Source organism: Sporothrix schenckii (genome assembly GCF_000961545.1).
Source record: "Sporothrix schenckii 1099-18 chromosome Unknown Cont47, whole genome shotgun sequence".
In the NCBI taxonomy this organism is placed as follows: Eukaryota; Fungi; Ascomycota; class Sordariomycetes; order Ophiostomatales; family Ophiostomataceae; genus Sporothrix; species Sporothrix schenckii.
In genome coordinates, this window is record NW_015971148.1 from 5,552,448 (window position 1) to 5,577,683 (window position 25,236).

Genomic DNA, 25,236 nt, shown 5'->3' on the forward strand with positions numbered 1-25,236 from the left:
CCCATCGATGCTCTAACCACATACTGGCATGCCGTCTACAGATCGTCGACAGCACGAGACTAAATGAACTACGCAAGTGACTCGCTCAGCTTTCGCCACACAACCCCAGGCGGCCCTTCTCAATAATCAGTTAAGCATTCGAGGACTAGCTGAATCGGCAAAACTGGTTTGATTCTTATCCCGATTTTCACGTTCATTGTCCAAAACAAGCCTACATAGGAAAGCCTACAAACCGCGGTGACAGCACCGTCTTTGATATCATCGACTCGACCAAGACCCGAGAGCGATCCGGTGGCTGGGATACAACACACAGCACAAGGGACGGGACCAAGGAGCTAAATCTGCTTCGCATTTTGACTTACTAGACGTAATACTAACTACAAAACATTTCTCCATTTAGTAAACAAGAATAATACTGCGGCGATGCTATATAGCCCAAGCTTCTATTGTACAACAGAAACAACCTGCATATTCTCCTCTGCAACACATCGCCGACGAAATATCTTTTATCATCCTCTTCGTCTGATTCACGTCCGCCGGGTTGTCCATCTCTTGACTGGGGGCCATCCTACGGCCACTCGTCCGGGAACTGTCCGTAAAGAAACATATCGTCCAACTCCGCTTTGATCTCCATTTCATCAATAAACGGCCGGGAGGCGACTTCCCTGTCTTCCACGACTCTGTTGCACGCCACGGTCCACTCCAGCGCGTGGATGGTCGCGGCTTTCTCCTCGTCGTCTGCCAGAACAGGGGGTTCACTTGACACGTTCCACAAATACTGTGCATTCTCCCGAGACAGACAGCCAAACTGGACACTGAACTTGAAGAGGATGCACTGCCGAAGGCGGCCCCTTGGCAACGCGCCCAGCGAATTCCAAAGTGCCTGGGCCACATTGGGCAGCAAGCAGCCGACGGCATCGTCGTCCCTTTTGGGAGCGATGATGGGCACGTCCGTCGGAACATCGCACCGCCTCTGGTGCAGCGCATTGATAATGAATTTGAAGCGCAGAAAGTCCTTGCTAGGTCGGTAGGACGTACCCCTGAACTGGAGTCTCTTTCGGTGGAGACCGCGCATCGCATCTGGTGCGTCGGGTTTGCGTAAGTCTCCGTCCAGGAGGTATATGACATAGGTAGAACTGCCCTTCTCGCCGTCGGAGCCTTCGTTGTCCTCCAAGGGCAGAATTGTCGCGCGCCCGGAATCCACCAGCTCCTTGTACAAGCCACACATGACCATGCCGTTCTCGGGTCGTTTCATCGGCGTTAGCTCTCCGCCCGGCCTATCGTCGGCGCCACCAAAGAGCGCCGTAGAAGAACCCTCATGGACACCGAGGCACTTGAGCACCGGACAGCGAGCAATATTCGTACGGTGCACGTAACTGCCAAGAATGGGACACCAGACATTCTGGGTGACCGGGTCTCGGGTCATAGGAATACTGCGATAAAATGAGACTGTCCAACTTGGGTCGGGATTGGGTGTAGCAGTGACAGTGTCGATCAATGCATCGTCGTCGAAGTCCAAGCTCCGTGGTATGCGCATCCACTCTGTCTCGATATCGCACGTTTTTTCACCTGGCCGGACAAAGAATTTGCTCAGCGCCAATAGTATTTCCGAGCGCTCTCGCAGAAGTCGTCTTCGTTCACATTCGTAGTACGACAGCTTAGCTAGTCCCCTGGTCCACATGTCATCGAGCGCGGCCATCTGGTCGTACAGCCGGGAATACGACTCTTTCCGTTCGCGCAGCCTTAGCAACAACCTCAAGCAAAAGGCCTGTAGGCGCTGGCAGAGGGGACGCGAAGGGGTCGGTTTGACGACAAAAGTTTTTGCAGCAGATAAATAGGAACCCATAGTTGAATAGGGTAGTGACGTAATATATAATAGGATTTATGGTAGTGTATATCCAAACCGAGGCTGACAACAGGTGGTAACGTGCGATCAGATGTTCGAGATCAGTGGTAAAGGTGATGAAAAACGAGATTCACACAGTTGTAATAGACAGATGCACAATTGAAAGACGCAGCAGACGAGAAAAAACGTGCACTTAAATATTGTCACAAAATCTGTACATTACTCATATGGCCATTTTATAGGAATAAACTTTATTTGTTGCAGTGCGAAGTCGTGATCCTGTATCTGCCAACCTGAACGCTCGGAGCGTCTTATAAAGTTCAGCCAATCATGGCTCAAGACAAGCGACAAAGTTAAGTAAAACTAAACTACAATCTCACGGAGTATGAACTCAAGTGCAACACACTGTTGTCAGGCTGTCCGTACGCCGTTCGTATAGCTGGTTCATTGCTGTGCAATGAAGTCGTTTTAAAAAGGATCTCGTGTTCGGCTTACAACAAAGTGCTAGAATACGCACAAGAACAATTATACTACTCATCTCTGCTGTTTTGGGTCCAAATAGATAAAGGCGCAAAAATCTGTAACGAAACAACAATGTACAGATTGAGATTTACGTTCAATTAATGAAAATGCTGTAAAACATAAACTGCTCTACACGGTCCTGACTTGAGTTCAGAAAATTACAATTTTCATTTAATTTTTTGCCTTGCCGAACTTTACAACGGAAACTTAGTGGCAGCATCAGATAACACAGAAGTTGAATTCTCTGGCACCATGACATAACACATGCGGAATAAGTCCGGCCATTACCTAACCTGCGTCTCACTCTTGCCAAAATTGTTTACTGGCGGCATCTGTGCCGCATAAATCACCTTTATGGTTCGTAGACCAAGTGTGGTTCTTTCGTGGCAATACAATTTTTGGCTAATGCCACTTCAACGATACATGAATACTAGATAGAGAAACCTAAAAAAATAAATAAAAAACCACAGAATGAGTAGATTGGCAGCAACCTAGGGTAGCGCCGAGATGTTGTATTAGTAAGTAAATAGAATATAGCGAATGTAAAATTCCAGTAAAACAAGCCACTCCGGCAACGATACACGACAATTTATTTCGTTCAAGGAGCGATCAAAGCCTGTGTACGCAAGGGCCACCCCCCGCAAGAGTGTCTACACTTTCGACAGGCTGTCTTGCTTGGTAGGAATTATGGGCTGGTTCGAGTCCAGCTCGCCGACCTCGCTGACCTCGCCTTCACCCTGAATCACAAAGGGTGCCACCTGCTGGTCATGGACCATGTGGGAAATGTTGATCTTGGGGCCCTTAAACCACTTGTGTGCGTCGACCCAGAACCAGACAACGGCCAGCAGCATAGGTGCACCCCAGCAGAGAATGGTCCAGTTCATGCCTTGGGCATCCAAGTTGGCACCCGTGACGGAGGGCAAGCAGAGGATAGGGATCATGAACAGGGTGAACGTGGTGGACAGGACGCCAATGACGTACGAGAATTTGCCCAGGTTCCAGGGCCCCGGGCGGAAGCGGCTGCCTACAAAGAACGTGCGGATGGCAATGGGAATGGTGAAGGCGACAAAGGCGCCAATGGCGCCAATCGAGAAAATGGCACCGATGGCGGCGTCGCCGGCAAACAGCAGAAGCACTGACACACAGCCGACAAAGCAGTTGAGCCAGACGGCATTGACGGGCGTCTTGGTAGTCTGGTTGACCGAGGCCCAGTACCGCGAGAAGGGGAGGCAGCCATCGCGACTGTATGAGAACGTGACACGCGACGCGGCAACCATACAGCCCTGGCCCATGCTGAAGCCGGCGACAATGGTCAGCGACAGGCAGGCGAGGGCAGTCTTTTCACCAAGCACCTGCAGCAGGTAGGCAGCAAAAGGCTGACCGCTCTGATCGTTGAGGGCGGCGTCAATGTCGACAATCGTATAAGCAATGGCCATGTTCAATGCCCAACCGATGGCGCCGCCAATGCCAGAGGTCATGACAATGGCGCGTGGGCTGGCAATGTTGGCGTTGGAGCACTCCTCGGACAAGTGGAAGGGCGAGTCGTAGCCGCTCATGGTCCAGATGACGGCGATGAAGGACATCAAGATAGACACGCCCTTGGGGAAGTCGGTACCCGGGTAAAACTCGCCCCAGACGGCCGACGAGTCGTTGAAGCGAGACAGGCCCTGGGACGAGCGGTTGTCGGCGGCGAGGATGACAACGAACACGACGACGAGGGCCATCATGTTGAAGGTGCTGCCAATGGAATTGAACTGAGCCACGAACCGCGTCGGCGCCGACGAGATGATGGCATGGACGATCATCAAAAAGACGGTCAACAGGAACACCTGGTAGTTTTGCGGGCTATAGTCCTCGTGCGTGATAGAGGCAGCAGCCAGGATCATGGCAGCTAGTGAGTAGTTGACCGAGGGTGCGGCCGTGACCTGACCCAGCCAGTTGGACCAGCCCGTGCACCAGGCAGCAAAGGGGCCATACTTGGGTGGCGCCAGGACGGCCGAGGCATAGTACAGGCCACCAGACGTGGGCATGGCGGAGCACAGCTCTGCCATGCCCATGGCGATGCACTGGATAAAGGCCATGGCGATCAGCCAGCCCCAGACCATGCCCGGGGTGCCGGCATAGCCGAGGCCGTAGTAGAGAGTCGAGGCAACAGAGGGCAGCAGGCCGAGGACGGCAAAGGAGACGCAAAATGTCGACCAGAGGGAGAACTCGCGTTTGAATTCGGACCTGGCACAGCACCGTCAGTACATCCGTAGAGGGTGGTCGATATCAGTAACAGGGAGAGACCCACTTGTAACCCAGAGCTGCCAGGACATCGTCGTCCGCATCATGGTCGCCCTTCAGCACCGGGATCTCATTGGCTGCCAATACAGATGTGACCGGTTCTTCGTCAACACGCTTCAATGAGTCCTTGTCGTCGGCGGACATGTTGGTTCCGAGAATCTTTGTGCACTGGGCGGGGGCTTCCGGGGCGGGAAAAGCTGCAAGTGAGGTCGGGTTGCGTTTGATCTGTTCATGGGATGGAGATTTGGGGGGGATGTGAGGAGTTGTTTTTCTGGAGAATGTAAGTCGTGTCAATGACAATGAAATTGTCGATGTGGAAAGGGCGAGGGCGGCGATATAAATAAACGGTCCGCGAGAACGAATTGGGAGGACGAACTGGGGGGCGGGAAAAAGGACAGCCAAACGGACAACAAGAGGGCAGTCCTGATAAGCTCACGACCGCTTCACCTGCCAGCATCTCCACACCATCTTCATCGCCCGTCTTCATCATCGTGCTCGCATGGCCAGGAGCAAGCAAGCTGCCAAGCGGCCCACATTACATCAGCGCGCGTGGGTGCAGAAGAGTCTTGAGGGTTGCGCTCGGTCTGCTGGGTGTTGATTTGGTGGACTATGCAACTGCAGATGATGGACAAATACGTAAACAAAACGCTCAGATACGGCGTGGGGTAACAGCAGGGAGGACCATGATGATAAGGACAGGCACACAGAGCACACAAGGTGCGTAGGCGAGCGGCTCTACTTTCCCATTTGGGAATGATTTGCCAGGCGCTATTGAGCTAATGGAGGACATGTGTTTGAGGGGAAGGAGCAAACGAATACGTCGCAGAGCGAAGGCCAACAATAGAAAGGAATTACGACATTCAGGGAGCATGTCCAGGGAGTAAAAAGTACGTACTACCGTACGAGCGATAAGCGACGCTCCGAAGACATTGCTGCAACATCATCACATAGTCGATAAAAGCACAGGTTCTGTCAAATGGATTCAAGGAGGATTGGGTGGTCTGCTGTGGCGGGAGATAAGACATACTGCCGCTAATTACACAAGTTGTGGCTCCGCAATAGTCTGTTCCTCAGTGCAATTGTCACCAGAAACGGTGTATTTAGTGCCTGTTTTTACCGAGGACGACGTGTGGAGCGCTACGTAGCCCGCAATGGCAGCTAGGCCTTACAGCGGGAGAGATAAGGAGTCTGGGGACAGTACGATTTAGTGTCTGCAGATTGGCGCGTTTGGTGTCCTAGCCTTCCGGCCAGAACGCGCCGCAAGCCCTAAAACGGAATATTTGTCCATGGAATGGTGTTTCCTTCCCCGCCCTGTTATCAACAGCTAGCAGATAACAGCAGGCGGAGCGGCCAGACGGAGATAGTTACAGCGCTTGGCAAAGGGAGATGGCGACACATCAAGACAGCCCAAACCGTAGCACCCGCTCTGAGCCATAAAGTACGCTAAACCAGGTCTGTAAACTACACGCGACCGCCCTACACCCTTGCAGCTCGACGCGTTGCCAATCTTGGACGCCGCCTTCTCCAAGCAGCGCCTCCATAACTCCTCATTACATCCATCCCCTCTTATCAGCCTTCTGGCCACCTTCCACTGTGTGGCAGTTGTTTGACAAGCGACTATCAATGGCCAGGGTACGCCCACGACCGATACTACCGTCTGGACAAAATGTCCCATTTGGGAAACGCCGGGCTGAGAGGTCGAACGTGCGATTGATCAATAGGTAAGCAGGACATGGCGCCTTGCTGATTTGGACTGCAATAGGCCTACCATTAGCAGGATCAATCACCGAATACACCACGGGCAGAGACGACACTTGAATTGCACGGAGCACTTTGAGACCTTCACACCACGTCGGCGTCTGTCGAGGGTTTGTTGCTTTGTTGTTTTTGTTCAACTGAAACTGTATTGATTTCCTACTGAATTTGATTCTGACTTGACTAGTTTTCCTTTCCCAGAATCCAAAGTCCCCGGATTACATCAACAAACACAAATCATCGTCATCGTCTTTCACATTGGGTGTGCTCTTGGCCGCTGGTTTAGGCTTGGTCGCCGGCTTTAGCTGCGTCACGGACATGGTCGCCGGCTCATTCGCCGGTCTCTTCGCGTACCGGTTAGCAACGAACAATGCCCAGTCGGACGACGGCTTGTGCATGTCCGTCTCCTTCGTGACAATGGTCGGCTTCAGCTTGGCCAACTTTGCTGTCACGTAAGAGGAATAGGCCGTTACCAAGCTCCCAAGTCTCCCCGGCCAAAACCACGGCTCCGTACACAAGCGGACAAATTTGGGAAGCAAGGCATCTATTGCCGCGGCCCACACTTGGCTGACGCGAGAACTCTCGTGCGAACGAACCGTAAGAAGACAAGACTCGGCTTCGTACACAATGCCCATGTTATCTACTGAAGACCTTTCCCCGGACCAGCCAGACAGCGTGGGCGAACTGGCAACGATATGGTTCACAACCTGCAAAAGCCAGACGTTCAGCATGCTAATGATCCGTTCGTAAGGTGCAATGTCGCTCAGTTGGATGCGCGTCTCCGCCCACTGGTGATAGGAAGCGACAATTGTTTTTGTGATGGCACCAATTGTTTTGTGCACCTCGTCCACCGGAAGCATCTGCATGATAACGGCAAAGCTGCGCATGACGATGATCAAGTCCTGGCCACACGTTTGCACGGCGGCATATCCGGCGGCAGTCGATGGGTGGGCTTTGTAAAGATTAGTGATGATCTTGTCGATTGTTGTGAGCACCTCGTCGCCGATCTGCATGCTGGAGGCTAGCTCTGCGATATTGGCTGATGTGTCCGTCGCCGTGGACCTTGCCTGTGACGGAGACGCTTCAGTTAGGCTGCCACTGTCCTGCGCGGTCGATGTGGTAGAGGGAGCAGTGGTGAGGACGAAAAGGTCGATTTCGTCGTCCAGCTTTGTATCAATGTTGTCAGCCATTGTGAGGTACTGTGATTAGGATATTCGATTCTATGATTTCGACGTGGAGAGGTGTTGCTCGACATTGAGTTTTGAGCGACAGATTCGCAGTGCAACGTGTCATGTTTATGTACTCCAGAGGGCAGGGGAGAGCGATACCTGGCAAGCACTTGCCATTTGTTTCGTGCCGAGGGGCAACAATAGTGATGCTGTTCATTTCAACCTAATATGGAAGGCTCTATGTCAGCCATAATGGCATCAAGAGAAAACGGCCTGTTGGATCGACTCAGCAATGCCATTCTCGTATCATCGTTCCTTCCCTGGTTGCACGAAATAACGCGACATTGTTTTCGTCTGCTATAACAAGAGTCATTGTTTGTTTCATTTGTACACATACCATCTTTTGGCCAATATTGCACAAACCTCTTGTGTCGCCATCCAACACCATCACGGCGACAGACATATCCAAGATCGTCGACCAGAACTCTATCACTGGCTGTGAGAGCATTCGCATGGACATCAGCTAAAACTCAACAGCTTGTGTCATACTAACACAAATACCATCATAGATATCTACAAAAATGCATTACACGCCTCATTACCACGCGCCTCCCATACAGACCAAAAGCGAAGAATTTAGACGGGGTATGGGCCCGCCCGTCTTGGAGGGCTCCTTGTGGTACCATGTAGTTTTAATCGTCCTTGCCTGCATTGTGGGCATTATCTACGACATGCTCAAAACCAAGAAGCGAGAAGAAGCCGACAAAACCGATCCGCAACTGTCTGAACCTTGCTGGCCCGTCCCTCCACCAGTCTCTGCAACATCCGCCGCCACTGTGTCGGCCTCTGATAAGCCTGCCGTCCACAAGAAGAAGGGAAAGGGAAAGAAGAAAGCCTAGCTCCGAACTTGGTATATCAACATTGAAAAATGATGCAAGTACTCATACAGTGCCAGAAATCCTGCTCGCAAGTCGAACTATTTGGCCGTTATATCGTGTGCATTGTGTGATGGCCGCGATGTTTGTTGTATTACTTTCAGTGTTCAGCACAAGTTGGCTGTTTAGTCTCCTGTGCCTTCTTGTCCATATATGACGAGGTGGCATGTACTTCCAATTGTCCCCCACGCATAGTGGTTTGGAGTAGTGGCCTTTGGGGAACGATCGATATTTACACGAATAGAACTAGCTTGGTCACAAGACCTCACTAAGTGTCACGCATTCTTACACTTGAGCTTCGACTGCATTACTGTTGGTTTGACCATGACATCTGCGACCAGGTTAATCACCAAATTCTCTAACGCGTTACTCTGAAGAAACATCTGTGCATCATGCCGCACACCTTTTTAATTTAAGTATATTGTTGAGGGCGGCGTTTCAAAATTGAGAATCTGCGTGTAGAGAAAAATCTGTCGTGGTCCTGCATTGCTCGAGGTGTTCAACACTAGTGTAGGTACGTCCCTTATGACCATACTAATTATTAAGTTCGGCAATACGGAAAGAAGATGAGTCGAACTCTTTGGTGTTGGTTGTTTAACACCACCTTGAAGCTGCGTAAGCCCCTTCCGTAGTAATGTTGTCGTCGAAGAGACTGTATGTAACGTATGTGTTTAGGAGTCTGAACGGCGTATCCTGCGGACTGCATACGCAAGTACATCTGTCCATGCAGCCGGTCCTCCTTTTGTATAAATATCTGCTCTGGCAATTCTGTTCCGGCCTTACTTCCTTAACCGTTATTCCACAATATTTGCACCTGCCACAATCACCACCAGCCATACATCTTGAACAACAAGTCAGTTTATCGCCATGGATGTCACAGACGAACTTGCTAGTGACTCGAAAAGCGAGGTGACAGTGGTCGAAAGCGATATTATCTCTCCATGCACCACGCCACGTGATATCAACGATGCAAGGCATGAAAATGACGCAAAGGCTAGGCAAACCACGTCCTGCACGTCATTGTCCCTACCTCCACACAGTCAGTTCAATATGGACAATATCCTAGACGATGCGGAACGTCTTACCTATGCCATACGCGACGCCATCACGGACATCTACAAAGCGACACTGTTGCTAAGGGAGGAGTATCCCACTCTCACGGAAGATTCCCCCCGTAAAGCTGCATCCCGAGTTGTTGAGATGCTGGAGCATTTTGCGGAAATTATAATTGCGCTGCCTGCCGAAGGACGCACCGAGACGGCACTCTTGCTGGTCACCCATGTGCTCGAGTGTCATAGAGCCTGGGCCAACTGCAATTCCCATGGCGGGTATCAGGAAATAGAGCACGGCAGAGCCATATACGCTTCACTGACGGAAAAATGCCGGGCAATAGCACTTCAAAAAATACTCGACACCGACTACCCGTTCCCTGCACAGGCTGCGGCTGTTGATACTAAAACCGTCTGCTTCCACTTGCAAAAATGCACCGAACTTTGCGGGTGGCCGTTTCAAATCCCCAATTTAATTCAAATGTGGGTCAGGATACACAGTGACCTTCTACCGTTCTTCGTTCGATTCTGCACAGACACACCAAGGTACTCACATCATTTCCAATCTCTTGCGCGCATACATGGTCGTTACACCAAGAGTGTGCTTCACGACCTAGAGCAGGAAAGATGTAAGCAGGAGGATGGTAAGAAGGAAGTTGGTAAGGAGGAAGTTGGTAAGGAGGAAGATGGCAAGGCGAGGGGAAAAAAGGTCAGTCGTAAGAGGACATGGAGGATATGGTCTTGAAACAGGTTTGTTGGGATTAACGTTTTTGGCACCTGGAGGACATGTATGGCTAAGAGACAAACTTTGTTAAATATCAAATATACCAGGTAAAACTCAATTAATTTCACTTCAATCTTTGCTCGCTCTCACTTACTAGACTGGTCTTGGTTTCCTTGTGAAACAATTACTCGTCCAGGACACCACGAAGAAGTGCCAGTCTATCGCCCTGGGCCCCCCATAACAATACTTACAGGATAAAAAGAAAATACATGGAGGAGGCATCTATTTACGCCCGGTAGTAATAAGAAAGAAAGAAAAAAAAAACTTAAAACTGACACGGGCCGCTCGACGTACTTCTCAACTCAACAACAACTCTTGCCGGCCTGGGCTGCGCCGTCACCCCCGACCCGCAGAATTCCCCCCATTCTCCTGATCTCCCTGGCCTTCCTCATCAACGGGCCTGGCGTTTGCCTTCCGGTGCAGCATCTTCCCAATGGCTGCCGCCCATTCACCGACGGTGTCCGCACCGTTTGCTATGGCTCCTGGAAGCCACCCCACCACCTTTAAGATACCCTCGCGTGCCTTTTTCTTGCCGTATTTCCAGGGCACGACTTTTACAAGGACTGCCCCGATAAAAAGCTTCATGGAGGTATCTGCAAAGTTGGCGATGGGTCCCTCCTTGTAGGCCTCCGCCATCACGGCAGCGGCTACTATGGTCACGCTGCCGTTGGCGCACGTGGCATGTGGCCTCAAAGGTGATGCGATTGCCCTCCAAACAGGATGTGCAAGCGGAATATCCTGGTACAATTCAGCAATTCTGTACGCAGGTGACACATCCTTTGTGCTTTGCTTTGTGCTTGGGGATAACCCAGGTAACAGGCTCTGTTTACCAAAAGTGGATAGACGAATCGCCCTGGAACCTAGTATTAGGTACTCGGTGGCCACGATGCCTAGTCACTAGCACCGTCTGATAAGCACCCGCGGAGGCCCATCCCAAACGAGGACGCCGTCAAGGATGTTGCAAAGAAATTGAATTCATGGTTGTGTTATTGATGTATTTCGTGGCGTGGATGTGTTCCGAATGGCAATGGGCTGCTGGAGTGACTCGACGATCTATTCAAGCTCAGCTAATAGTTAAACGGTGTATCGCCTCTCTTTCGCTATTCTTCTTTCCCCAGATTGACCAAACACTCTCTACATACGATGTCCCTGGCAATGTATTGCAGTCAATGGCACGCTATGGACGGAGTTGAGAGGCACTGCCGTATTCTGCCACCGTTGACCGCCTCGCTCCTTCCTTCCCCCGCGTACCTTCAATCTCACTCCTGCCTCAAACACGTTCGCGAAGGGACGCGCAACGGGCCATAATTAACCTCAATACACATTATAGCCATCATACATATGACGCCACCGACACAAGATTCTCGAGAACCGCCACGGTTGAAAACCTGCGAAACATGCTTCCACGCCAAAATCCGGTGTGACCGCACACAGGACTCAGGCTCCTGCGACCGGTGCGTGCGCCTGCACAAACACTGTGTATTTGCCATAGCGCGCCACGGCAGACCGCATGGTAGGCACACTCGGAGTACAAATGGCCCCGATCGTTTAGAAGTGTGTAGGCAACGTATGTCTGTATCGCCCGTTGGTATATCCTCGTTGCCCGCATCTACATCACCAGGCCATGTTAGCGACGACATCGCTGCCTCGTTGTTGCACTTCTACAGCAGCCGCATGCTACCACATTTCCCGTTTGTACACATACCAAAAAATGTGGCACCGGTGATACTGCAGGAGCAGCGGCCTTGTCTATACCTTGCCATTTTGGCCGCAGCCAGTTACGGCAACAGCATCTTGCAAAACCGACTCAGCCGGTCTTTCAATGCCACTGTGGCAGAGAAAATGATACATGGAAATATAGCATCGCTTGACCTATTGCAAGGTCTTTTGGTGCACTCGGCATGGTATGAACAGCCTCTGCGCCGGTCTTGCTTGAATGAATAACTAACAAATGTACCAAATCCAGGGCGCATTATCAACCAAGGCCACGGAAGTATTCTCAGCATTTGCATCTTGCCACAAGTATCGTGTCTGATCTGAGGTTGGACCGGCCAAAATCCATTGCATTATGGAACGTGGAAAAGCCTGCCCCGGACGATACAGAAGAGTTTCCTACAGAATGGAGCACGCAAGAACTGCGAGCTCTCATCGGCACGTATTACTTGTCGTCCATGTGAGTATCATCGCTGTGGCCATACCATTCTAATCTGCCACATGCACTGACATAGTTTTAGATCCTCCATTGTCATGCAGAAGTTGAGACATTTCCCACGCACTGCCTTTGTCCTAGAGAGTGCTGTCAAACTCTCTGTTCTGGCAGAATACCCGTCGGATGCATATATTCAGCACATTGTACGTTTGCAGGAACTTTTAGAGGCTGCCGATGATATTTTGAAGTTACCGGCAGCTCCACAAGATGATGGATATACAAGAACGGCCCCCATGCGGGAAGAATTAGACTCTTTCAAGTCATCCCTCTCATTTCCATTGAGCGACAGTTGTAAGCAAACTACCCCCTCGATATCACGTGACGGCGGACATTTAACATCATAGCCACGATGTCCTTGCAAGTTAGTTTTCTTGAACTTATACTTGGCCAGATGACTCTGCCCGGCTTCCCTTTTGGCAACAAGAAGATGGGAAACGCCATAATATATGACGCACGCCTTGTCGAAAGCCTGACGTCTGTCGTATCTGCGTCACGTTCTTTGGTCGGTTTTCTGTTGGGCATGACACCTGGCGAAGAGTTTGTCATCACAAACATGGCCTGGGTGATACTGAGCTGCGGATTGTCTCTTGCGGTCCGGCTCGACGTTCTTGTCAAGGACCCCCGAATATCGCCCCTGACGCATCAACTTGTCCACTTTCTTGACATTCGACATTCCCTCCGCCAGATACTCCTACGGTTGGAGTCAGCTGCTTCGGCCAATTCGACGGCGGAAACCAAAGACCAAAGCACATTTCACCAGTTCTTAAAGAGGGCACGAGCCATTGAGACCTGGCACAAGCAGCATCTCCAAATGATATCGCCCTCTGGGACTACAGTCTCAAACCAGACTCCGGGTGCAGCATCAGAAGGGTCATCTTTAACGACGATAGGAGTTTCCAACCCAAGCAGTTTTGTTCAGCCAATGGACTCGGCAAGTGTTATTGCAGCAGATACGTCTCTTCTACAGGAGTCGGGTTTCCATATTCCAATAGAATCCCAAGGTGCGCTGCAAACGCTTGATTACTCGGTTTTGGATATCCTCTTCGACGGGCAATTCCCTCCATTTGATGGGTACATACGGGGTATGTAACACGTCGTCCTTGTGCCCGCTGGTATTAGTTCAAATACAATATTTCCATGCATTACGGTCGGGCCAATTCAATTCGCAGTGCCAAGACACCATACGTTGATAAATGAGCCATGGCCGTAGTTCGTCCGTCACCGAGATGATGAGCTTGGTGCCTTGACTCCACCGCCCCATCCTGCAGGGGAGATTGAAGGGTGCAGTAGTGATAGGTACCACAAAGTGTATGGAGTGTTAGTTCATATTCTACGAATGATTGCAGCGGCTCTCAAGAAGCTTCTTCGTGGTATTGTGGCTGTGCTTAATCACCATCTGCTGATGAGCACCGGTCATACACGGATGCGGATGCGGATACGGACACGGAGAAAAAATGGGTCAACTCACTTACACAGGGCAGTGAGCCAAGAACTGCATTCATAAAGCGTTGTCGTTAATGGAATCAGATTGTCGAATCTGTTGACAATCAGTAGTGGCTTTTATTTACATGTTTACTTATATATAAGTGTTGCGCAGCCACTTCCGTGTCTACTTTTTCTTCTCGTTTACCATCCCCCATCCTCCCTCCACCATCCACAGCTTTTCGTGACTGTCACAGGTACCCCAGCTCACATTATCTCCGCCACCATGCAACATCGAGCAAGTCTTGTCGCCCTCCTCGCGGGACTAGCTGCAGTTTCGTCCGCACAGGACTTGCCTTATCAGCCCTGTCCTCTCATTCGTGCATACTACCCAGTTCCAGGCATCAACAAATCGTCCTCTGCCATCCAAAAGGCAACTGCAACTTTCAGTGGACTTTTTGATAACCTTGTGAAAACGGGTTGCAGTGATAACTTTGGCTGCATTTCTCCCAATACGACATCATTCTCGCTCGCACTTTACTCTATTGCCGACGCTGGCGACGACGAAGATTTCATATTCTTCGACTACTCCCATACGGTTCCTTCCTTGGCAAACAACAAAACGGTCGGTCTCGACACGATCTTTCCCACTGGAACATTGACTCAAGTCTTCACTGTCTATGCCTGGCTGATCCAGATGGGCGACGGCTACTGGGAGCAGCCTATCACGGTATTTCTGCCTGAGTTGTTGGAGACGAGTTTGTCCTCGGGCTCTATCGCTGTGGACTGGGATAACGTCTCTATCGGTTCTTTGGCTGGCCAGATGTCAGGCATTGTTCGTGACTGTAAATTTTCTTTTCTTTTTCATCTCTTTTCGTATATAAAAGACGGTTCACAACGTTCTAACCTCAGTCCAGCCTACGCCTGCCAACTCGGTAGCGAGTGCAATCATGAAGGTATGTCATGTCAAATCAAGTATACGCCTCTACTTGCTGATTATCTACCGTTTGATACAAGCTGACCGTAATTAGATTTCATCACGAAGATAGGTGCCTCTACGCCATATGCGCTCCCGGACACAACACCTATTATCTCCAACGCAGCGTTCCAGCTTCTTGCATTTGCCATCGAGAGAAGCGGCAAGGCAAAGTGCAAGGCCACAAGCTTTGATGCCATCCTATCCGCAAGCTTCCTTCAGCCTCTAAACATGACAAGGAGCGGCCTTCTTACGCCATCCTCTGAATCACAAGTCTTTGGTGGGGACTTTCACAGCTCAAGCATCGGCGAGCCGGCGTTAGTACTCCTTTTGTTTCCCATTATTTATGATTATCATAATGTTTTTTTATTTTCTAACAAAATTGCTCACGCGCAGTGGAATGTCACTTCTTTCGACGACACGAGACTTGGCCAGGGCAGGTCGTGCAATGATGAAGTCCAAACTCATCTCTGCATCCGCGACACGCCGTTGGCTGCAGCCCATTGCAGACACATCCAACCTTCGGAACGGTGTCGGCCGTCCGTGGGAGATCTACCATGCTGGCCAGTACGCAAACTCGACCGTGCTTGACGTCTTTACGAAGAATGGTTATGCCGGAGCTTATGCGAGCTACTTTGGACTGTCGCCAGACTTGGGTGCAGGATTCGCCATCTTGTCCCACGATACCAGTGGCACGGCTGCTGATCTCAATGCCTATGCTGACATTGTTTCCTTGGCCTTGCTGGATCTGGAGGCGTTGGCAGCGGCGGAGGCCGCGGCGTACTACAGCGGAAACTATACCGGCCAATCTGGAAATGGCGACACTGCTGTTATCCAGTCGCCCAGCGATGGCTACGGCTTTGTGGTTGCAGATCTCGTTGTCGACGGTATTGACTTGCGCAACCAAACAGCCTTTGCGGCCAATATTGAGCTGGAGAACCTTGACTTCCGCATCTATCCGAGCAATGTAGTTCAGGGCACAAAACATCTGTTTGTAGCCGTTTTCCAGGACAAGAAAGCACCTGTCGACGCCGACACGCCCACCTGCATCACCTGGCAGGAAGTGGGATCACTTGGCCAGAATATTGCCGACCAATTTATTTTCGATACTGACAGTACAACTGGCTTTGCACAGAGCCTGTCAGTTCTAGGCAGACAGTCGACATTGATGCGGGGATCATCCTAAGTTGGTGATGGAATAAGGTAGTAGTGTAAACTTTGCTACTGTTTACATTTGTTCCCTCTGAACCCATCGGTACCTTTATCGCGTCAAGAATCATAGAATCATAGCTTCGGCACTTTGATTTACGTCCACAGTAAATATTTAATTTATATTTTTTTTATTAATCTATGTACTCATTGGCTTAAACAAAATTGCTTGGCAGGATACCTTATATGATCATCAATGCACGATGCAGACAAAATCAACTTGGATAGGTGTTGCCAATCCTAGTGAGCTTGCTAAAGTGAACAAATTTTGCTTCGTGTTCTAACATTATTTGTCTCCCACAGTGGCCCGTTCCCTCCTGAACACATCCGACGACGGCTCCTTGCCCGACACTGCGATACACACCGCCATCGACATTTGGGTATCTTTTTGTCAGCCGTCAACACCGTACCCCGGTGCTCGGTGACACCGTCCACGAGCTTCACTCCCAGGTGCCACACGTGCCGTATGTGGACGTCGGGAGGACTGGGCGAGTTGTGCCGTCGCTGGCGCCTCTATGACTTCGGTGCCAGCGGCAATGACGACACCACTGCGGCAGAAGCAGGCTGGCCACCGTCCAAATGTAGCCTCAACACCACTGCTATTAGCTTTGTTATGGCTGTGACGGCGGTGGGCGTCTCAGGCTCAGCAGGTTTGGGCAGCACAGCCTCGATAACCGTTCCGGCAAAACACGCATTTCGATCCGCCACAACAAGCGATCCAAAAGCGCGCTCAGTCGGGCATGGATGTTGCCGTAAAAGACTGGCCGACTGGAAGACACAGAGACAATGTCGCCCGCCTTACGAGCTGGTACCGATAATGACGACTAGGTGAACGAACTCGCGCTTCATTCCCGCGTCGGCCGACTCCAAGAGAACGAGCTCTTCGACTATGGCTGCCCAAAACGGTTTGTGATGTGTTGCCGTTTCCAACGTTGAATAGGTTTTACGGTTTTTTTTTTTTTTTAAAAAAAAATTATTTACGTTTTCTCATATTAGGTAATAAACAAATCTGAATATCATTTATTTTTATTTTATTTTTGTAAATTCTTTTTAAAAAAAAACGACAGAAAAAAAAACATGTGTCATTTCACAAAATAAAAGAAATGCATACTTCTCGACAGAATCGACCGCGCAACCTTGTTTTTGCATCTTAACATCTTAAAATGAAAGACAGGATAACGTCCTCAGGAAACAACCGATGATAACGTGACGAGGAACGTGTGCGGTCATGCGTAGCACGGAACACACAAAGTTGTGGGCACCCGGAGAAATTGATGGCGGGTACGACGTGAGCAGTCTCGTCGCTTGTGGGTGCTACAGTAGATGTGATACAATTGGGACGTGCGGTGCCGCAGTCACCACGGCAAGGGACCCCGGTGAGTGAACGTCAAAAGCAAATACGTCGTAATACGTAGGAATATTTACGTACTGTGTGCTTCGTATGTTGTCAACACGATTGGCGAGGTGTGACTGCAACAGAATCAGTGATTTGATCGACTGGACAGCGTGCGACGATGTGATCCATTTGATGGACGATGTAAAAAAGCAAATAAAAGCATAAAGCCTGTGATGACTGCGACGCTTCAAACTGAACCTTATAAACAGCTGCAATGCAACGTGCGTGCGTATCGAAACAATATGGAGTAAAACCGGGCCCTAATACAACATACAAAGTAACACTCTACATGTAACCAATGCTGAAGGTGTTCGTTGAATAGGGGTCGAATAAAACACAAATCAATAACAGACAAGGGTCGACTGTCCCAACTACGTCCGCAAATGTACCAACCGTACATCCATATTCTGCAAACATGCAACATACAGATTTGCCCAACGCGTTGCAAGGATTCCGCCCCCTTTATCCACCGACCCAACGATCATTTCCAGAACAAGCATGTCGCTACGGGCACGTTCTCCGCGAATCAAACGGAGAAAACGGAGAAAAAAGCAAAACGGAAGTGCAGGAAAGAACAAAAAAAAAAAAAAAAGTTCGGCCGAGAGTGATGTGCAGTGGTAGTCTTCGAGTTTTGATCCGCTGAAAGCTCGCCCCTGCCCGTGGACCAGAACAGCCGCTGGAGGGCCCCTTTCCAGCTGAAGCCCAGGTTTTGTTCTTCTGTCAGAAACCAGGTTTGTTGGAAGAACAGGAAAGAACGAGTCAATGATCGACAGGCAAAAAAGAGTGAGGGATGCTCGTGTGCACAGACGGGCAGATGTGACAGTGGGATGAACTCAGGGGGGGAAGAGGGGAGGGATTGGATTGCTGTCATGAATTGAGCGTTACACAAAAGTAAATATTTAACTAATATTCAATCCGTAATTCATATCCAAAACAAATCAAAGGTATTTTGGTCATAAAAGAATTGGTAGCACGATTGCCTCGTGTGTAATAAATCATTCTTACGTCCCACGCTTTTTTGTAAAAGTTCAACTGCAGAAGCGACAAGACGGCTGGAAAACAAAGAAAAAAAAGACACCACTAAGAGACATGTACATTGGGGGAATAAGACTACCATAGAACAAGGCAACGCAAAAAGACAACACAGCACCAGTGTGGCCATCACCTTGACTCGGAATAGCTGGACCGGGCCTGGCTCTGGTGTGAGCCCTCCTCGACGGCGACCTTGACGTCCGTCGACACGACAATGCCGCCCTGCTTGTCCATGTAATTGGGGAAAATCTCCTCGGTCGACTCGGTGGCGCGGTTGCGGTGTGGCTGATGGGAGCCGTTGTTGGCGCCGCCGTAGGGATTGGCCGATGCGGACGCCAAGGTCGAGACACCGCCCAGGCCGTTGCTGCTGCCACCGCCAACACCGCCGCCGCCACCGGCCGCTCCCGTGTAGTTGCGTGACTGGATGTAGGTGCGCTGGCTCTGCAGGGCGATGGAGTTGCCCTGGTGGCCCGAGCGCGGGCCGTAGTTGGACGGGTAGGCCTTGGAGTGGTTGGACGACAGGCCGAGGGCCTCGTTGAGGATCGGAATCTCGGCCAGCAGGTTGCGCACGTAGGGCACGCAGGCGCAGATGATGAGTGAGCAGACCTCAGCGGTGGACCAGTCGATGGGGTCAATGAGACGCCAGGTGATGTCCTCGCTGGTGTCGCTGAGGTAGGTGGCACGGATAATGGAGATGACGCAAGTCAGGAGGCCGAGCGAGAACATGACAATTAGGCCGACGCGCTTGACCCACGGCAGCTTGAGGCGCAGCAGCGTCGGGATGGGCTCGAGGAAGAGCACGAGGTCGGTGGCCAGCTTGATGCCAAAGGAGATGTAGTAGAAGTTCAAGAGGTTCAGACAGGTGCCGTCAACGGCTGGGCGCCAGAACTTGTAGATGGGCCGGCAGGCAAAGCACACGACAAAGGTCTCCTCGACGCCCTGGGCGGCCAAGATGGCGATGATGACATAGTTGAGGCGGCGGAAGCCGGTGGTCGGGATGACGCGCAGGTAGAAGACGGCAAAGGACAGCTTGATGAGGACAAAGGCCCAGACGTAGGACACAGCCGAGACAAACTGGAGGATCAAGAAGCTCTCCAAGTCGGAGGCAGAGACGTCCTCGATGTGCAGGCCCATGCCATATTTGGTCACTGTTTTGTTAATACTCCAATGCTCTACGGTTTCAAAAACAAGTAGACGATGCTCATTGACATACTCAAAATCGAGGTGAGGGCGAGGCTGAAGGCAAAGAGGGATGCAGCCCAAATCAAGACATCGTCGAGACCGACTTGGTGCAAGATGACGAGGCGGACCCAGAGGCGAACGAAGAAAAAGATGCCGGTGATGATGATAAGGGCGGCGTTGGCGACGACGACGGTCGAACTCCGCGTAGGGTAGTCGACGGCCATGGTGATGATGATGACAGCGTTGGAAAGGACTTGAGATGGACGGGCGAGGCCGACGGCGAGTTTGACGGCGAGTGGTCGACTGTCGCCTGGCGTGCAAAGAACCAGCGTGGGTCGGTGGGGAGCGAACGTCGAAGGGTGCACTGGCGAACGATCAAACCGGACTCATCCACAGCGAACAACCATCACAAGGTCGATTGAGTTGAGATGAAATGAAGTGAGGCGAGGCCAGAGTTTATCTATTTCATGGACCACCCAAACCACCGAGCCACTGGACCACATTCGGGGACCTTGCAGTATACCCCAGCAGATTGAACGCAAAATCAGGCGCTCGGATCCAGGGCCAGGAACAAACACACTTGCAGATTCGGTTCCAAGCAGCCCTCCCGCTTGGGGATTAATGTAGGATGGTCGTGGACAGGGGACGAGGCAGGACAAGGATGATGGATATGCGAAACAAGCGACAGCATGGGCTGAAAGACGACAGGACGGTTGCCAGGACGGCGTAGATGTACGGAGTACGGACGGACAGATACTTCCTGCCAAGACAGTTTTTCTTAGGAACAAAAGACGCCTCGGGGAAATCGATGCAGCAGCTGGTGGGCAGGTTGGACAGGCGGCCGTGAGACCAGCCGTATGGCGAGGGCTGGAAAAAGAAACGAGACAATAAGGGAAGGGATCTTCTAGCGTGGTTGATCTGCTCCGTAGCTGACCTTTGTGTCGCGGTGGTTGTATCCCTTAGCCGAAGAGAGTTTTACGACATCGATATACGCCATTGCCCAGGGGCAGGCGTCCTTTGAAGGAACGGTCAAGTAGGAGAGTAAGGAGTCATCCCGGACAGCGCCGAGATGACCGTTTCCAGCTCTTCTAGGCCTGCCATTATGAGGTTACGGCCCTTGTCCATCCACTGCACATCTTTTGTCGGTCCCAGTAATCTCACAAAGTACTCGTAACTCCGGCCACATAGGCCGTACTCAGAAGTGATGAGCGCCAGGACGAGGGGAAGACACACAGCACCAGCAACGATGCCAGAGTCGTGGATGGGGCGGCGTATCGGGATGGTCTTTGTGTGGCAAAATTGACCTAACCACTTACAATGGGACACTGGGCAACAGACATTTTGTCACGACGCAGCACTCACATGATCAAACCAAGCGTGCGTTGTAGCCCAAAACAGCAGCGCATCCAACAGACAAACATCCACATCCACCTTCAACGTCCAAACAAGCAACGCCAAAACGCCACGAAGAAAATAGAGTGTCTGGGGGTGGAACCGCCTACGATGTGGCCAAGACAGGTGACGGCACTCGGAACCGGAGGAAGCCCTCCAAAGTGGGCTGGGGACAAAGCAAAACACCGCTGAACTGCGTGGATACCGCAAAGCAAAAATGCCTTCCCCAGATACAGGCGCTGGCGCTGGTCCGTCGGCGAACGCTAGGCTACTGGCGTTTGGATTACTGGGACAGGGAGCGGAAGAAACGGAGGCCAGTGGGCTCGTTGGGCTCATGAAGGTTAAGCTGGACGAGTGAGGAACACAGAGGTGTGGACGGTGTTTACGAAATACGGGTCGAGCATGACTGGACGGCACAGCACGCTACCGAGCATAGCGCCGAATGGCCGCAAATGGGCCTAGCAGCGGGACCTTGCCAAACTGCTTTCTCCCCGGATCCTAGCAGAATCTGCAGGCCAGGCTCCTGTAGTGCGCTGCAAAGCCTGTTCAGTCTCTATTTGTAGTGCAGTAGGCCGACTAGCGCGCAGCGAGCAAGGTTTTGAATAGTGGACTCCAGTGGACCACCTACTGTTAGTAGGGGCAAGTGGGATCCGTAGGGGGATCCATAGGGGGATCCATAAGGGGGACTCGTTGCGCTACTCCTGCAAGAAGGTGAAGAGTGGAGCCCAAAGTGCAAAATAGTCCTGAGTACTGAGTACAGCAACTTGCAAGGGTACGTTTAAGGGGAGAATCGTGAAGGAGAACTGGGAGTGAGAGGAGGGAAAGGAGGGAAAGTGGGAAGGGTTTCGAAGGCATAGATGACTGTAAAGCGAACAACAATACGAATGTACCGGGGGACGGATACCAAATACGAGGGAAGTTGGTGATTAAGCGATCAAAGGACCGACAACAATGCAATTGAGTGCTGTCATACTTCTAGCGCCTGCCGCTGTATCATACAGCCCTCTGTCAAGAGCTTGTGAAAGCGACGGGGTCTGCAATGGCAAGGGATCGCCACGGAGAGAGAGCCAATCGAGTGAGGAGTCTATCGCTCCATGTCCTTTCCGTAATTCTGTCCTGTCTTTTCGGTCTTTATCTTCTGGCGGATGGGCGCTGTTGAGGCCCTCCTAGGGTCTTCACTGGAAAATCGGCCAGCGCCCGTATTAGCGGCTCTGTGCACAAGTGCCTATCGCCAGTGTAAGATGCTATGCCTACGACTGACTTGGTTGTCTACCTTTCCGTACATAGTATGTGTACAAACAGGGTAAAACTGGGCCTGCCGATGCTCATTAAAGCGACTCTTTCACTAAACTAGTGCTCCGTTTCTCATATGCCTCCGCCGTTCCAGTCGCGGTATTTGGCTCTTGGTGTTCTCGTGCTGTCGTGCTTTACCATTACTAACGAGAGTATTCGTTCGTTTTACAAAGTTCTGCGCATTCTCTGCCGCCTTGGTTGTCTTGGCTGTCTTGTCCTGGTCTGTTAGGTCCTCCGCATTTCTTCCACTTGCCTTAATCGTAGATAATACCCGCGCAGTGGTTTCTCCACTACGCCGCACAGAACCCTTACCCGATTTGCCGCATATCGCCAATCGTCAAGAAGGAAAGCACCTCTACATTCGTCGTCGCCACGGTACAAATGCCCCGAGACCCTGTTAGTCTCCCCTGTCTCAGTTACTTCCAAAGCTGCGAACCAAATGCAACGGTCCGCTAACTCGCCCCCAACTCGCCCCCAACTGCCCCAATTGAATCCGACGAACAAATAACTGCACGACGACAAAGGACCAAACTGAGGAAGAAGGTAAGGTGTGCTTCGACAACAAAACGGATCCAGCAGGACTACAGAGGCTGAGACGGTGACGAGAACCAGAAACACTCGCCAATCTGCACGTGGGCCAGCCACGCACACCAAGCTTCGAACCAGGAAGACTACTGCCGGATCCTACCACACTTTGTTTTGCTTTGCTATCGTTGCTGTTGTCTACATTTTCCTTTCTATCTCCACTGCCTGCAGACTATCTGACCGTCTGCCCAATGTCTGTTGGTGAATTTTTTGGTTGCGGGGGTCGACACCGCCGTCGATGCTGGGCACAGAGAAAAAGTCCTAGGTATTAGCAATCGACAATCCACGATAATCCTGTGCAAATGGTGAGTGCAAGGAACAATACGGAGTAATAGGCGTATTACCTTGCATCGTGGCACATCGATCACAGCAACCATGGCAATCGGCTCCGACGAGTTCGAGCTGATGATCAAGGAAATCACGGAAGTAACAACAAAAACAAGCAATGAGCGACACGAACCACAGTGGACTCCATGAAATAGAAAAAAAAAATCTCCAAGTCCACACAGACGGTGGGACTTCGACTCATTAGTATCCCTGATCCCGGTTTTCCATGTATGGTTCAGGGGTGAACAGTATCGTATTTAGTACGACGGAAATACGGTCTTTATTCGTGGGCCTTCTTGAAGGTTTCCCGTGTCGTACCGATTCCTGTCGGAGTGCGATTGTATCAGTATCCAAAACTCATCAACTCGCATCAATTCAGGCCTGGCCACGTTTTCGATTTCCATCGTGTCCCATGCTAAATAGGCTACAGTTTGGCCTATGTTCGCTCTCGAATTTAGACTCAGACCACTTAATCTCAGCGACTGTCAATGGTATTGAAGCATGCTGTGATACTCCGTATTTTCCATTGTCCTTCCTGCTTCCTTTTCTCTCACCTGCTTTTGACTCCGTCCACCTTCTCCACCCATCCACACCAACCGCGCTTTGCCTGCCCCTGTCCACAATTCCCACCCTTGCCATGCCGGGAGCCAAAAGCGGAAATGGCATGCGCCGTCCTTCTAAACTAGCCACACTCACCACAAGTACCAGGCCGTTTCAAAACCGCAGACCAATTCAAAGAGCACTTACCGAAATGGGAGAAGCAGAGAAGTAACGGCGACCGCGACAGCGACGACGTGGAAGCAAAACGATGCAGCCACGCAGAGCCGAAGCAACAGCCGCCGCCAATCTCTCTCTCTCTCTCTTCTCTCTCTTTTTTTTTTTTTTGTTTTTTTTTTTTTTTTTTTGGTTTCAGAGTCTGTGGCTCATACAACGTGTCTGACCTAATACTACTTTCGTGTGTTTCGTAAGTGACAAATGCTACAAATGCAACGGATTGTCGATGTTGGAAGCGTTTGTCAAGCCGACGCGGGACTCGCTGACCGTGGCTGTACGTTGTATACTCTGACAGCGGCGAGCCCTGCACACGACGTGCTGATCCGGACAAGGCACCCGAGAAGGGAGGTATTACCTTCTTTGTCGTATATCAATGTTTGCAAATAAGGAAGACAATATCCCCGGCCATGTACGTGCAGATACGTCGTTCGCCGCACTACTGACAGAGTGCAGACTCTGGATGATCAAAACAATATGTCCGGAGCCAACATGGGACGTCGACAATGTGCACAATAAGCAGAAAAAAGGGGCGACTGCCTTTTTAGATGTCTGTTGTTCTTTTTGAGGTAAATCTGACTCTCTGGGCCGTGCACGCAGTTCTCGGGAGACCCTTGGGAACCTTCACGGGAGATGACCGGCGTACCACAGACCCGGTCCTGGAATACCACGTCACGCAACACAGCACGACGAAACAAGAGCATAAAAGCACAATGGATGTAACACCAACGACGACGAAGATACTCGATCGGGCAGGCTACTCCCCGTTACACGGCTGTGACTGCGACGCAAGGGTGTGTCGAGCTTGTAGAGGGGACGGGGGCCACATCCAGTGCGACGGAAGGTCGTATCCTGCAGGTACATGGGTACTTATGCGGTGGTGTGAGATTGTGCGCCATAAATGGAAAGGTCGAAAATAGACCACAAAGGGCAGGCAAGTGCAAACCACACGGAAAGAATCAAATAGCCAAAGAGAGGCAAGAGAGGCAAGAGAGAAAAGCCCATCACTCTCAGGTTGTGTGGAAGTCGAGCAAGGGGGATGTTTCCGTTCACGATGAAGAAAAGCGAGACAGGTTCGGATATATTATTGGTCTGA

At 51.0% G+C, this 25,236-nt stretch overlaps 9 protein-coding genes across 9 annotated transcripts; 4 read left to right on the forward strand and 5 right to left on the reverse strand.

Annotated features, from left to right (window-relative positions):
* Positions 1-568: 568 nt before the first annotated feature.
* Positions 569-1,699, reverse strand: SPSK_04390 (uncharacterized protein; the record flags this gene model as incomplete). Its single annotated transcript, XM_016731198.1, has 1 exon — positions 569-1,699. One exon carries the CDS (start codon positions 1,697-1,699, stop codon positions 569-571), a length of 1,131 nt encoding a protein of 376 aa, XP_016586292.1.
* A 1,319-nt stretch (positions 1,700-3,018) lies between these two features.
* On the reverse strand, positions 3,019-4,798 carry SPSK_04153 (amino acid permease; the record flags this gene model as incomplete). The annotated part of the gene is made up of 2 exons (XM_016730964.1): positions 3,019-4,597; positions 4,662-4,798. 2 exons carry the CDS (start codon positions 4,796-4,798, stop codon positions 3,019-3,021), a joined length of 1,716 nt encoding a protein of 571 aa, XP_016586293.1.
* Positions 4,799-6,627: 1,829 nt separating this feature from the next.
* SPSK_04455 (uncharacterized protein) lies at positions 6,628-7,599 on the reverse strand (the record flags this gene model as incomplete). The annotated part of the gene is made up of 1 exon (XM_016731262.1): positions 6,628-7,599. One exon carries the CDS (start codon positions 7,597-7,599, stop codon positions 6,628-6,630), a length of 972 nt encoding a protein of 323 aa, XP_016586294.1.
* A 560-nt stretch (positions 7,600-8,159) lies between these two features.
* On the forward strand, positions 8,160-8,477 carry SPSK_04702 (uncharacterized protein; the record flags this gene model as incomplete). Its single annotated transcript, XM_016731500.1, has 1 exon — positions 8,160-8,477. One exon carries the CDS (start codon positions 8,160-8,162, stop codon positions 8,475-8,477), a length of 318 nt encoding a protein of 105 aa, XP_016586295.1.
* A 903-nt stretch (positions 8,478-9,380) lies between these two features.
* Positions 9,381-10,307, forward strand: SPSK_04481 (uncharacterized protein; the record flags this gene model as incomplete). Its single annotated transcript, XM_016731286.1, has 1 exon — positions 9,381-10,307. One exon carries the CDS (start codon positions 9,381-9,383, stop codon positions 10,305-10,307), a length of 927 nt encoding a protein of 308 aa, XP_016586296.1.
* Positions 10,308-10,682: 375 nt separating this feature from the next.
* On the reverse strand, positions 10,683-10,982 carry SPSK_04712 (uncharacterized protein; the record flags this gene model as incomplete). Its single annotated transcript, XM_016731509.1, has 1 exon — positions 10,683-10,982. One exon carries the CDS (start codon positions 10,980-10,982, stop codon positions 10,683-10,685), a length of 300 nt encoding a protein of 99 aa, XP_016586297.1.
* A 1,922-nt stretch (positions 10,983-12,904) lies between these two features.
* Positions 12,905-13,645, forward strand: SPSK_04532 (uncharacterized protein; the record flags this gene model as incomplete). Its single annotated transcript, XM_016731336.1, has 1 exon — positions 12,905-13,645. The coding sequence occupies one exon, from the start codon at positions 12,905-12,907 to the stop codon at positions 13,643-13,645; it is 741 nt and encodes a 246-aa protein (XP_016586298.1).
* Positions 13,646-14,263: 618 nt separating this feature from the next.
* Positions 14,264-16,139, forward strand: SPSK_04117 (alkaline D-peptidase; the record flags this gene model as incomplete). Its single annotated transcript, XM_016730928.1, has 4 exons — positions 14,264-14,822; positions 14,895-14,933; positions 15,009-15,270; positions 15,350-16,139. The coding sequence occupies 4 exons, from the start codon at positions 14,264-14,266 to the stop codon at positions 16,137-16,139; spliced, it is 1,650 nt and encodes a 549-aa protein (XP_016586299.1).
* A 2,580-nt stretch (positions 16,140-18,719) lies between these two features.
* SPSK_04325 (uncharacterized protein) lies at positions 18,720-19,996 on the reverse strand (the record flags this gene model as incomplete). Its single annotated transcript, XM_016731133.1, has 2 exons — positions 18,720-19,738; positions 19,804-19,996. The coding sequence occupies 2 exons, from the start codon at positions 19,994-19,996 to the stop codon at positions 18,720-18,722; spliced, it is 1,212 nt and encodes a 403-aa protein (XP_016586300.1).
* Positions 19,997-25,236: the final 5,240 nt, after the last annotated feature.